The sequence below is a fragment of the Zea mays genome, chromosome 6 (genome assembly GCF_902167145.1).
Source record: "Zea mays cultivar B73 chromosome 6, Zm-B73-REFERENCE-NAM-5.0, whole genome shotgun sequence".
Lineage (NCBI taxonomy): Eukaryota > Viridiplantae > Streptophyta > Magnoliopsida > Poales > Poaceae > Zea > Zea mays.
In genome coordinates, this window is record NC_050101.1 from 105822474 (window position 1) to 105836287 (window position 13814).

At 47.0% G+C, this 13814-nt stretch overlaps 2 protein-coding genes across 3 annotated transcripts; one reads left to right on the forward strand and one right to left on the reverse strand.

Annotated features, from left to right (window-relative positions):
- The first annotated feature begins 308 nt into the window (after nt 1-308).
- Nucleotides 309-4565, forward strand: LOC100273848 (DNA-3-methyladenine glycosylase I). Its single transcript, NM_001148245.2, has 5 exons — nt 309-1433; nt 3364-3421; nt 3521-3604; nt 3681-3822; nt 3918-4565. The coding sequence occupies exons 1-5, from the start codon at nt 857-859 to the stop codon at nt 4311-4313; spliced, it is 1257 nt and encodes a 418-aa protein (NP_001141717.2). The 5' UTR covers nt 309-856; the 3' UTR covers nt 4314-4565.
- Nucleotides 4566-4884: 319 nt separating this feature from the next.
- LOC103629698 (Cytochrome b561 DM13 and DOMON domain-containing protein) lies at nt 4885-10527 on the reverse strand. 2 transcript variants are annotated; one of them, XM_020539368.2, is made up of 2 exons: nt 6838-10527; nt 4885-5727 (listed from the first exon to the last, which is right to left on the reverse strand). In XM_020539368.2, exon 1 carries the CDS (start codon nt 10378-10380, stop codon nt 7708-7710), a length of 2673 nt encoding a protein of 890 aa, XP_020394957.1. In that variant the 5' UTR covers nt 10381-10527; the 3' UTR covers nt 4885-5727; nt 6838-7707. The 2 variants fall into 2 exon arrangements, with proteins under 2 accessions (XP_020394957.1, XP_008649031.1); XM_008650809.3 differs by having other exon boundaries at nt 4885-6756.
- Between the last annotated feature and the right edge of the window lie 3287 nt (nt 10528-13814).

Consider the following 13814-nt stretch of genomic DNA (forward strand, 5'->3'; position numbering starts at 1 on the left):
ATTAGCCGGCCGTTACATCGTACTATTTTGGCAAATGTATAAAACTGGTGGGCCATGCCAGAAAAGTACGCTGTCAGACAGCGAGAAGCTGTCGGGCCCACGCGCAGAGGTCCAGGGTTCAGATACGATCGAACTCTTCTCTCCCACAAAAGTTAAAAACTTTCGCAATGCACCCCCTCCCGAAATAAAAACCGGTGTAAAATAAACGGCAGAGCCCAGTGTCCCCGCTAGCTGCTAGCGAGCTACTACTAGTACAGTGTCCCCCACTCCCCAGTCCCCCTCAACCTCTCTGCCAACCGCTTCGTCCCCTCCTTTCTCTCCTTGGATTCCACTACTCCCTCGTCCTCGGAGCAGTTGCTGCAGCTGCAACCCCCCTGCGCCTCTCTTCTCCCGGTCCCACCCGCCCCTCCGCCGCCTAGGGCTTCCAAATCCCCTCAGCTTCCCCGGATTCCGCTTTCCCCCGTCGCTGCAAGGTTCCGGGAGGTTCTAATCTCCTTTGAGCGCCGCCTGCCCGCCGTGGCTGTTTCTCGGTGTTCACCGCGTTCCTCCGTGCAATGCGGGGCCTAAACGCGGCTGGGGTTAGGGTTCCTGGCCCGCAGCTCGCTTCAATTTGATTTTTTGGAGGTTTTTATAGGGAGGAGAAAGAGTCCGGATTTCGAGGAGTTAGTGGTTGCGTGCTTGTCTCGGCGGAGGTGAATCTCAAGTTCGTGGCCGGGGTTTTAGCTCGACGAGGCGGACAATTTTCTACGAGGGATTGGAATTCTTTGCTCGGTTTTTGAGGTGCCCGTGTGGAAAGCCCGGTAATTTTTGAATTTTTGGGCGGTAAAAACCTGTTGGTTAGGCTGTGGTGGTTTCTATGGCCGGGGCGCCGAGGGCCCGGTCCCTGAACATCGCGGTTCCGGAGGCAGAGGCGAGGCCGGTGCTGGTGCCAGGAGGCAACAAGGCCAGGTCGGGCCCGGCGAACGCCCGGAAACCGTCGCCGAAGCCCGTGAGGAAGGCGGAGCCGGCGCCGGCGGGGACGCCAGCGGAGACTGTGCCCGCCGCGACCAAGGCGGAAGAGGGCGCAAAGAGGAATGCAGTCGGCGGGGGTGGAGGTGGCGCGCCCAAGAGTGCGTCCCCGGTGCCGTCGCCGCGGCGCACACCTCCTGGGCCGCCGTCGAGGAGGAACGACGCGCCGCTGTCGCATCCGGGCTTGCCGCTCAGCGCGTCTTGCTCCTCGGATGCATCCGCGGAGTCGGTCCGCGCCCGGCGGGCTTTCACCGGGAAAGTAGAGAAGGGCCGGTCGGTGCCGACGGCTCAACCGAAGCAAGGCAAGGCTGTGGGTAAGGCGGTGGAGAGCAAGCCCATCCGCGTGGAGGTTGTTGCTCCGATGACAGTGACACCAGAGGCTGTGCAAGGGAAGAGGAGGTGCGCGTGGGTTACTCCAACCACCGGTGAGCATCTTCTCTCCTGGAACTGGTTCTTTCTTAGTCAAAAATCCTAGTTTGGTATAAGAATTGTTCTTGTTTCTTCTATACAGACAGAAGAAGAATGCAACTCTTGTGTTTCTTGATGTTTTAGTCACTTATTACTAGTTTACCGTGTTTAATTTATGCCTGTTCGAATCATTGGAATCAGTCCAATCATGTGCTGCAGTTCATTATAACTTGTATACATTCTAGCATCCTGAACCAGGCACCTTTTATCACAATGGTTCATATGGTGTAAATATGTAGTAAAGCTACGCGAAACTCTCAAGAGCAGCATGCTACTGAGTTGCTAATCAGAATGGTGATATTTTTTCCTACTGCGTTAATAGTTTGTTAAACTCTAGCTGTTCTTGTTTGCCATGGGATTGGATATTGGAACCATTCGAGATCGTAATTCTGCCTAGATTAGATAAAGTTAGCATTCCTCCTCCTTTAGGTTGCCTGTAAAGTGTAAAGAACATATTATCCTTTTTTTTGTTTCCCTTCTGTTCTTATTTCCTTCGTTTCAACCGATTGGTTTGGTTAATCCCTTGCAATTTGACATCAACATCTGTAATTGACTATAGTTTTGCATATATGGTTAACTGTAGATTTTCATCCAAACAACTGCCTTGTCATTGGCACTTCCACGTAGTTAAATGTGTAATTAGCTATACTTTTGACTCAACTGAGAGAAAGGCCTGGTGCAGCGGTGAGAGCCATCTCACTAAGTCACTAGGCCACGGGTTCAAATCATCCTCTCCACATTTACAGGGGAAAGACTTGTCTTGATTTAACCCTTTTCTAGACCCCCACTCGTGTGGCAGCCTCCAGCACTGGGTCTATCCTTTTTTACTCAACTGAACATCAGCTCCTTAGATCCCCGTTTGGATCCTTGGAATTGAATTCCATTTTAATAACAGGACAGGACGTTAGGATCATTTCATTTTAGAGGAATTAGAATTCACTCAATATAGTAACTTATTTGGTTTGGAATTTGACATCCCATTACTTTCTAAAGTTCAGATATAAGCCTATCTCAAAATCATGGGTTGAAGGATGAGAAATGATTTTATACATTAGTAGAATTTGTTTCTACTCTGTAACTTACATGACACTCTTCGTCTCGCTCATCTATAGTAAAAATATAGCACATAAATATCTCCGGCATCTTACTAATAATAGTATACAAATATACTTTCCATAAAACCGAATTAGATTAATTGATATATGCCTAAATTACTATTATTAGAATGGAATTCAATTCCAATGATCCAAACAGAGCGTAGTAATTTAGGCATATGTCAATTAAGTTAATTTTGTTTTATGCAAAATATATTTGTGTACTATTATTAGCAAGATGTTGGAGATATTTATTTGCTACATTTTTACAATAGAGTGAGCCAAAGAACATCCTATAAGTTGCAGAGTACAAAACATATTCTACTGATAGATAAAATCATTTCCACATCCTCTAACCCATGAATTTAAGATAGGCCTGAACTTTCGAAAGTGGTGTAATGTCAAATTCCAAGCCAAATAAGTTACTTTATTAAGTAGATTCCAATTCCTCCAAAATGAATGAATCCAAACGCCCCGTTATATTATTTTGTACCATGTGCCCTTTAATTTTGATACTGTTGCAGCAACCCACTGTAATTGCTTGAAACCATAAATTTGGCAAAAGGAACGATTACTTTACCAACCTGAAAATAACACACTAGTAGTTGTAATAGCTCCATCTATGCTGTCAGGAAAACTGAACGCTCAAAGTGTGAGGTACAGTACTGGCTTTATTTGACACCATCACATGCTATGTTTATCCTATGCCTTTTCTACGCCTTATTGATGAAGTGTTTCTTAAGCTATGCATTTTTACGAACAAAGCTGACATGTCATGTTTTCTACTGACAAGATCCTTGCTATGTCACTTTCCATGATGAGGAGTGGGGAGTTCCCGTGCACAATGATAGGTATGCAAACTGAAAATTGCTTCATTCATCTTTGCTATTTATCTTCTGTGAAAACGGAATCAAACAGTCCAAGGATATTTGGCCATGGTCATTCAACAGGAGATTGTTCGAACTACTTGTACTATCTGGTGCATTAGCTGAGCTTACGTGGCCTGAAATTCTCAAGAAGAGGCAACTTTTCAGGTATATGTCTTGTAATGTTGAAAAATAAAATTACTATGCATGGTTTATTTCGTAAGATCCATGCTGCATTTTCCAGGGAAATTTTCATGGAGTTTGACCCTGCTGCTGTCTCTGAAATAAATGAGAAGAAGCTTGTGGCACCTGGATGCGTTGCCCATTCTCTTTTATCAGAGCAAAAGCTCCGAGCTGTACTTGAGAATGCTCGCCAGATACTAAAGGTTTGTAGTGCCTACTCGATACACCACCAATTTGGCTGGCACTTCTGTTGGTATGGCTTTTGCCTGAAACTACAGGTTTGTGCAATCCGATGCAGATCGCTGACGAATTTGGATCCTTTGATCGGTACTGCTGGGGTTTTCTGAACCACAAGCCTATAGTAAGCAAGTTCCGCTATCCAAGACAAGTTCCTGTGAAGAGCCCCAAGGCAGATATAATCAGCAAAGACATGATGAGAAGGGGGTTCCGAGGCGTGGGCCCGACGGTCATATATTCCTTCATGCAGGCTGCGGGGCTAACAAATGATCACCTAGTCAGTTGCTTCCGGTTCGAGCATTGCAGTGCCGTGCCAACTCTTTGCGCATGCGACATCGACAGGGCAAACACGAAGGCGGATCTGAAAAAAGATGAGGTGACAGCGAAGATCTATCGCGAGGAGGTAATCGCAAACCCAGAGATGCTGAGGACGATCGATGCTCTTACCGTTTCGTAGCACCATGTGGGAATGGAAGAGCAACGTGGTCGCTGAACTTGTGTCATCTCTTATGTAGACAGTGTGCTAGGCTATCCTTTGCATTGAGGTCAGAAATCAAAAAAATGCTTATTATGTAAAAAATCGTTCTGTTGCTAATGCTTACTCTGTTGTACATTGAATGGTTGGGGGAAGCTAAGGATGGTGGCCTTTTCTTACTGATCCAGAAACTGTCGAATTACTTGCTGTCAATAATTCAGCAGTTTTCTCCTGACCACTGTTGTTTATCAGAAAGATTTCCTTGGTGGCCTATTATGGTTGGGGGAAGCTAAGGATATTCGTTTGGTTTTAATCCGTACCGGTATCTACAATATTTTTGTCTCTATGGATTGAAGTTGCAGCAGTGTAAACAACCGAACAGCCCCGAGGAGTATCTCACAAGGCTCGGAGGTCGATATGTATCATGCAAAGATCAATGGTATATAGGAAAGATTCACTCATGCATAATTCAGAAGTAACAAGCTGAAATTCTGGATAGTTTTTCTTTTTCTTAAAAAATCTGGAACATAGGTCACAGGCTGAGATTCTGGACTCATGAAGATAGCTTTGTTTTTTTTTAAAGTAGTAAATAGGTCACAAGTGGTCTACAGTGAAAACTCTGTTCAGATTGCACTCCTACATTGCTCTGTCGCTCTCAGACGTCCGATTTTTTGAGCGTCCGGGCCAGGATGGCTGCCTATTGGATTTCAGGATTTGGCCTCCTGAAATCCAATAGTCAGAGTCAGCTAGAGATTTGTGCAGGTACTACGCTAGGAAGTCTGCGTGGAGGAGAGATAAGAAAAAAGAAGACGTCGCTAGGGTGCACTTCATCGCTATGTTTGCACCATAGTGAACTTCCTTGATCTATTTCCACAGCTCATTAATTTTGTTCTTCCTTCGTTTCCCCACCACCAGGACATTGTCAGCTAGAGATTTGTGCAGGCTGTTGAGGACGACGCCCTAAATATATGGAGCTAGAGCCTACGTCAGAACGGCTCAATGAGGATTGCAGGGCGCGTAGTACCACTTCAGCAGACTTTGTCAATTGAGATCATACCAACGAAACAGATCGATGAGGAAGGATGCTTCAGGTTGCCAGGTCCACAGCTCATGCATCTATCCCTTCATAAAAACAGATCATGCATCATGTAGGCATTGCAGGGACCATCTCCATCAGATTTAGGCAGCAGGCCGGAGTGGACTCGGCAATCATAGTAGTCGAGGAGATATGATGATTCAAACATCGGACACACTGAAATGCAGGTCCCTTTCGTCAACAAAAAGCAGGATCAGTAGAAAGCGTGGCTGGGTCAAAAGTGCTCAGAGTGGGTCCCGTCCAGTAACAAGTTAGATGTCTGGAGCAGGCTAACCATTTTTTTGCCGTAGTCCAGGGTTGCTGAGACAAAACAAACATGTCAGTGTAAAGCATTACAAATACTCTGCCAGTCCTAAAACAAATGCACATCTCGCATTTATATAAATCAACTAATTTCAAGTTTGGCTAGATTTATAGAAAATAATATTAAAATTTGTGTATCCAAACAGGCTTACTAAAAAATGTATGGTTTGATTAATTTGATGGTGTATATTTGTATCATGAATATTGATATTTTTGTGTGTCCTGTATAGAAAGGACAGGCTCAGTGCTACTGACTCCCACTGCCCCACATGAACATAAGTCTAAAAGAAATAACCGAGGCATGTTTTATCCTTGCATTTTGTAGAGGATGCGTCCGACCTAAAACCTTTTCTCACCACTATGTCAAGCCTATCATTTTTTCTGTGTCATTGTATATTCTAAGAAGATAAGATTTCAGAATGGCCGTACCTCCATCCTGATTGTCTTTTATATATAATGACTAAAACATCAACTGTATTTTCGTCAGGACTGTTCTACTAGCTCCTACGACATACTCCGTATACAATTGCCTGGCTACAGGTGATTTCAGATTGAACTGTATTGTTGGCACTTATTCCAGGCAGGCTCTGAGCCTATCTCCAGCAGATCCACTATTTCAAACTCCACCCTGTAAGTTCCGCATCTCCTATTTTACCTTATCTACTAGAGAGTCTGACATACATAGCATTATTCAATAATGCGTTTTTTCAAAAACTATTATTCAAGCATGGAATTCCAATTATTACAAGGCAAAGCTTGTGCTTTAATTTGTTCCTCCAATACAATCGACGGTCTAGAGAGTAGAAACTCAGATACCATCAGCACAGCAGATCCGTGTTGGGCACTAGGCTTCACGGGAAAGACAACCAAGTCTTATCTTAAAAACAAAGGGACTCGTGTACCGTTCTGCTGATTTTGCTCCTTCACCAGACAGCACCTAACCTGGTTTCTTAACAAGGTGGCAAGCCAACCAACAAGTGATCCAGATCTGACTGGGTGCCAACACCTAACACAAACAATATACACCTAACATGCAGGTTGAGGTCGATATCACCGAACGCAATATAATAGGAACATAACAGCAAAAGGGGATAGAGTAAGCAGTACCTGCTCTTTTATGCTTGGAACAGATGAGAGCCAACTCAATGGTTGTGGACTTGCGGTGGATTATTTCCAGGGTCAACAAACTGCAGCATGTTAGTGGAATACAAGTGGGCAACTACTTTCTCCTGCGTGTCATAGCAGCTTTTGCAGATAAAAGGCAGACATGAATATGTAGTTTATAAGTAAATGCATTTCTGGTATTTTGGCATGACATATCATGAAATCAGGTACAAAGGTATACCAAGATGCAGATCAACACAACATTGAGCCCCTTTCAGTTGGTACCAAACATGGCCCAATGCATCAGGTTGGCATAGATGCCACAGGTTTGGTATTAAGAAGGCAAAACTTAGCACAAAGGATAACTGTAGCCTACATATAAAATGTGGATAACTGATTTTAGAAAATGTAGGAGCACTGTGGTTTCGTTGGATGGCTGTTTCTAGTTCCAAGTCACATAATTTACATATACAACATATGACAAACAAATAATGTCAGCTAGTACCATATGTGAAAATGCTCGAGTCATGTGACATTTAAAGAAAGAAAAAAACTGTATCCTCTTTTCAGTTATGAATTATGATAACTATACCAAAATTGTACAGGTATACATAGATTGTTGCTAAGAAGTTAGGAGATTAAAGACGAGGACCTAAGCTCCACAAGACAAAAGAAAAACCTATCTATACCATGTGGCATGATATACCTCTCGAGCAAGTCAAAGATGAGATTCTCACTAATATTCCCTTTATATCAACAAAAAATGCGAAACTGAAACTTCTTTTATCCTGAGACGTATATGCCGCTCGTTCTATCTATAAAGAATTTTAGTTAACATACTTTTATGTCCATATGCATGCTGAGAATTTTATCTCATCCTTTAAGTGGCTCGAGCTGTACTTCCATTGGTTCAGGTGACAAATTAGACTCCATTTTACTGACTACCCTGTTAGATTGCAAAAGTTCGACTGTATCATCTTCCTCAGTGTTGCCAAGCACCCAATTTCCTGAAAGACCATCAACACCTGCAGTCCTTCGCTTAATTGCCATATACTCAAAGTAAGCTGTTAACAAAGTAACGCTTATAACCCATAAGATTAGCCCACATGTAAGTCCCTTGATAGTCTTACTGCCATATCGGTGCCCAAGATGCTGCAAGCCAGTAAAGAGCGCCAAGGTACCAGCAAGCGCAGCAGATCTCCCGGTCAAAACATGGAGATATTCCCAAACTACTCTGTTTCCAGGCGGGGTCTCTCCATTCTCTGTTTTATGCGGTCGAAGATACGCATTTACTGGCTGCATAGATGCGAATGTCAGTGCTACTGCACCGATTCGAGCATGTCTGGATTTGAAAGAGAAACCTCGGAGCTCAGCAACTGCAAATACAACACCCAAGAACATGACAGCTATGCTTGAATACTGCAGATAGGTGTGAGCCTGGAACCAGGCCTCGCCTTTCAGATGTTTCAGGTATCTCGCAGCCATGATCCCCCCTGGCAGCAGAATAGCCCATGCCACAAACATCATAAACCCATGAACAGCAAGCACCGGGCGGAGGTCCTCCACTGCTTCAGCCAAGCCGCTCAACAGAAGAATCCTGATAGGACGATTGCTTGTGTCGGAGTGCATGTTCTTCAAACTTAAGGGGCCGGGTGACCATTGAGCACCCATGGCCCAGATGACCTTCATAGGAGTCGTCGGGTCGATTATGTTCTTGCACTCCACCTTTCCACTGCATGAAGGTGTTAATGGACGAGTGAACTCAAACACGATCGCACCATTTTCCAATCGGCATCGCTTATGAGTAACATTTTCATGTGTCTCGTGCACACTCATCCCGTCCTTTCCGTCGATCCAATAAGATTTGACATGCCCCTTGCCATTGCCATCGACCCACCCGACATAAGCATAGCTATTTACCATTACGCTACCAAATCCAATTGCAAGGTACCCACTCTTCTTCTCACCCCGTGCAGCAATGTTAATAGAGTCACCAGAGAGAGTCCAGAAGAATGTCACCTGCTGATCATCCAGTAGCACGCTGTTGTTGTACATGTCGCTGAGGCCACCATCGACGACCTGAATTTTCCAGCCCATCTTGGGATCATACAAGGATTGGTAGTACACTAGGTCCGGCGTGTTCCGATCAGGCAACCAGACGAGTTCTGTTGGTGTAGCCGGCACGCCCTCCGCCATGCTTCCACCGGCGTAGATGATCTCTGACGAGTTCCTGAGAGTGGCATTGCCTCCGACGGGGTCCGACGTGATGTAGACTGGTGCGTCGTGCCCGGCCTCGATGGAGAAGGTGACTGGCACGCCGCGCTCCACCTTGAGCAGAGGCGCCTCCTTCTTGTTGATGTAGAACACCTTGTCGGGGTTGGGCGGATTGGGGTAATGGAGCGCCGGCCCAACCGTCACAGCCAGCGGCGTATTGCGCTCCGTCGTGATCCTGGCCTGGTCCTCCTTATCCTCGGCGTCCAACGGACCGACGCACCCGCTGCTCGCGTCCGACAGGTTGAGCCTGGCGAAGGTGAATGCTGTCCCCGGAGACCCGCCGCGGTGACTCATCAGCGGCAGGTAGTACGGCCGGAGCGAGTCAGGCGGCCGCAGCAGCCCGATCGCCCAGATCACAGTCATGTTCCTGGTGGCGTTCACGGGGACGTCGTACTTATTGTCCGCGGACACCAGTGGGCGCGAGAAGCGCACGAAGGAGACGCCGTCGCGGCGGTGGCCGTAGACCAGCCGCGTGTTATTGACGAGCCCGGTGGAGTTGTCGCGGTCGTAGATCGTGTCCGGGCAGACGCCCTCGACGAGGCCGTCCTTGCGCAGCAAGCACTCGCTGTAATTGGTGACGTAGAAGTCCTCGGCGAAGGGGAGCCCGTCCTCAGTGAAGCCGGCGACGGCGAGGTCGGCGCCGATCACGGACGGTTTGGCCGTGCCAGGCTTCGCCCACCCGAGCGCCATGTAGTACTCTGATCCAACCGCCGCCTCGAGGGCGATGTCGATGGAATTGTTCGCCTCGTGGAGCGTCCACCGCACGCGGAAGCGCGGGGAGAGCTGAACGCAGGAGTCGAGCATGGTGGGCACCGCCGCTGCGGACGAAGAGGATGAGTCGGAGGCGTTGGCACCGGAGAGGCGCACGAAGCCGAAGAGGGAGGAAGTGAGGGGGTCGAAGGCTGCGAGGACGGGGACGAGCGGCCAGGAGAGGCCCGGGAGGAGGCGGAACACGAGGGACTCGGACAGGAAGGTGCGGTCCAGCGGGTCGGCGGCCGCGGGCTCGCCGCGGGATAGGGACTCGAGGTCGGTCCCATCCGCGCGCCACCACCGCGCGGAGGAGGAACCCGGGAGGAGGTCGAGTGCAGCGACGCGGAACGAGCAGCCGTCGAGAATCTCCACGCGGCCGCGGAGTTGGTGCTGCGACATGCGCAGGTCCGCGCTGTACCCCGCTAGGTTCGTGTTCGATCCGCACCCCGCCGCTACCGTCCAGACGAGACGCGAAGCTAGGCAGAGGATGGCGAGGAGGAAGTGGAGGGCCGCGGGCGCCATGGCCGCGCGGCGCGGGCGCTCGGTCAGGGAAATAGGGTGTGGCGAGGCAGGGCCGGGGCATGGACGGGGACGATCACGCGGCGGCGAGTTCGTCGTGGTCGGGGTGAGGGAGGGAGGACAGGGAGGGAAAGGAAGCGACTCCTCCTTCCGGGGCTCCGGGCGGGTTCGGTTTTGTTCCGTGCGTCGTTTTCTCTTTTTTTTTTTTTTGAAATGGAAACGCATTCCATGGCTATTAAGCAGCTCCAGGCACATCGCCGGAGACAAGATTACAAATGAAGTCCGGTGCATGATCTAGCCATAAACTAGAGTCAACGTCACCTGAGTTTGCTCCATGAGCAGCTAAACAGTCAGCAACTAAATTACAGGTTCTTTGACATTTAGACACAATACAACAAGCAAACTCAGAAAACATCCTACTCCTTATTTCCTTGAACACTACGCCCAAAGCAGAGAGGTCATATTCTTGTGAGGTCAACGCCGTCTTCAGGATCGCAGCATCGGTTTCAATCATCACATTTTGCATTCCAAGGAAAACAGCCAGCTCCAAACCTTTCATACAGGCGACGCTCTCAGCATGAAGGGCAGAGGATATGCCAGTCAAAGCGCCCGCCCCCGCAGCCAAAAAAACCGCCATCGTGGCCCCTGATAATACATCCCCAGCCGCCCAAACCTGATTTCGCCCGATATGAGCCATCGCAATTTATTTTGTAAAAGCCTGCTGGGGGAGGCTGCCATTTTAGGTTCATAGGTGGGGCTCTAGCAGATTTTCCTATCTGAAGTTTCTCCATATTCATCAAATGGTAGGCAACAGTATTGCACACCTCTTCAGTAGATCCACACCTTTCCCCTTGGATTGCCTTATTGCGAGCTGACCACCAGCACCATAACAACAGCACGACCTTAATCTTGGTTTCTTCTCGGAGAGTTAGGATGGATTCAATGACCTCCAAAGCCGACGCTTTGCTTGCCAGGAGTGTTCTTGTGTCCTCCAGACATAAACACCTCCAGACCTGCTTCACTTTTTTGCATTTTAAAAAGAGATGGCCACCATCTTCATCAAGACGGAAACACATGGGGCACAGAGTTTCAATTTTAATACCTCTTCTTGCTATGTTTACTCTGACAGGGTGGCTATTGTGGGCTAACCTCCATAAGAACATTTTTATTTTGTTAGTCACATTTACATTCCATATTGACTTCCAAACGTTCTCCCCTCGCCCGCTAATTGAGGAGGATGCATCTGCATTATTGTGATGGTCACGTCTCCTACTTGCCAAGGCATATGCTGATTTAACAGAGAAATTTCCTTTAGGATCTCCATGCCACGCAAGTGTATCCTCCATTCCTTCTTGGATTGGGATAGCTAGAATACAATCTGCATCTTCTTGTAGGAAAGTGTCACGGACAAGACGGCAATCCCAGCTACCTGTGATGGGGTCAATTAGCTCAGCCACCTTATGTAAGAGTGAGCCATTTCTTGGAGTAATGACCCTTCTAGTTTCCCCTCTAGGAATCCATGGGTCAACCCATATATTCACCTGGTTCCCATCTCCAATCCTCCAAATTAATCCTTCTTTTAATAAATGTAGTCCTTTCAGGACACTGCGCCAAGTGTAAGATATGCCTTTTTTTGCTCTTGCTTCAAGAACATTTGATGAGGGGAAGTATTTAGCTCTTAGGACCCGTGCACAAAGAGAGTTATTTTGAGTTATGAGCCGCCACCCTTGCCTAGCCAGCATAGCCATGTTAAAAGCATACAGATCTCTAAACCCCAGTCCCCCTAAAGACTTTGATCTTGTAAGTTTCTGCCAACCAATCCAATGAATCTTATTTACTTTGTCTTGATTGCTCCACCAGTATTTCCCTATCATAGAACTCAGCTCATCACAAAGGCCCTTCGTAAGATCAAAACAAGACATTGCATAAGTTGGGATCGCTTGTGCCACAGCCTTAATAAGGATTTCTTTTCCAGCCTTGGATAGAAGTTTCTGTTGCCATCCTTGAATTTTTGCCCACACTCTTTGCTTTATATATTCAAAGGCCGATTTCCTAGACTTCCCAATATGGACCGGGAGTCCAAGGTACTTGTCATTACTAGCAATCTGGGTGATGCCTAGTTCAGCCATCATTTGAGCCCTTATTGGTGGAGGTGTATTCTTGCTGAAAAAAACCGCAGTTTTATCCTTGTTTATCACCTGGCCTGAGGCATTTTCATACAAAGATAGGATCTGTTGCAGATGTGCAGCCCCTGAAACTGATGCTTTGATGAAAATCAGAGAGTCATCAGCAAAAAATAGATGGCTGACACGAGGAGCACCTGGACAGATCCTTACTCCTTCTAACTGCCCTCTTCTTCCCGCATTCTCCATTAATGCTGAGAAAGCTTCAGCACAAATAATAAATAAATATGGCGATAGAGGATCACCCCGCCGAAGCCCCCTTTGTGGCCATATAGTTCTTGTAAACTCCCCATTCACTCTGATTTTATATGATACAGTAGTAACACAGAGCATAATTAAGCTGATCCACTTCTCCGAGAAACCCATCCTCCTCATGATTCTTTCCAAAAAGGACCATTCCACCCTATCATATGCTTTACTCATGTCTAATTTAAAGGCAGCTAGACCATAATTCCCTTCTCTTTTATTTCGCAGATGGTGAGTCAGTTCATATGCAAGGAGAACATTGTCCGTTATGAGGCGACCTGGCACAAAGGCGCTCTGTGATGGAGCAATAATCTCTGGTAGAATGGACTTGAGTCGGTTGGCAAGAACTTTGGCAATCAGCTTGTACAGCACATTGCAGAGGCTTATTGGGCGAAGGTCTTTGACTTTTTCTGGGCTCTTGACCTTTGGGATTAGGACTATGATTGTGTCGTTCCACCCCCTGGGCATTTGGCCACCATTGAGGACTGCTAGCACCTCTTTTTTGACTTGCTCACCCACAATAGACCAGAATCTTTTATAGAATATTGAAGGAATTCCGTCCGGTCCGGGCGCCTTGAGATCTCCTATAGATTGGAGAGCTTCCCAAATCTCCTCCTGAGAGAAAGGCTTAATAAGTGCTTCATTCATCTCATCCGTAATGCGTGGTGAGATAGAACGCAACACTTCAACCGTAGAATGACCTGCAGAAGAAAGAAAGAGATTTTGATAATGGTTAGCAATGAACTCCTTCAGCCTACTCCCTTCTACTTCTGCTCCATCATCCTTTCTCAACTTCTTAATTGCATTTCTTCTCCTTCTTTCTGAGGCTGCAGCATGAAAATATTGTGTATTCCGGTCCCCCTTTGTGAGCCACGCGGTATGAGATCGCTGCTTCCAATAAATATTTAGTTGATCCTGTAAACGCTCCATCTTATACCTCAAAAGATGTTCCCGGGATACACTCTCTTGACAGATTTGCTGCCTCCTACACCTCTCTAGCTCCTTTTT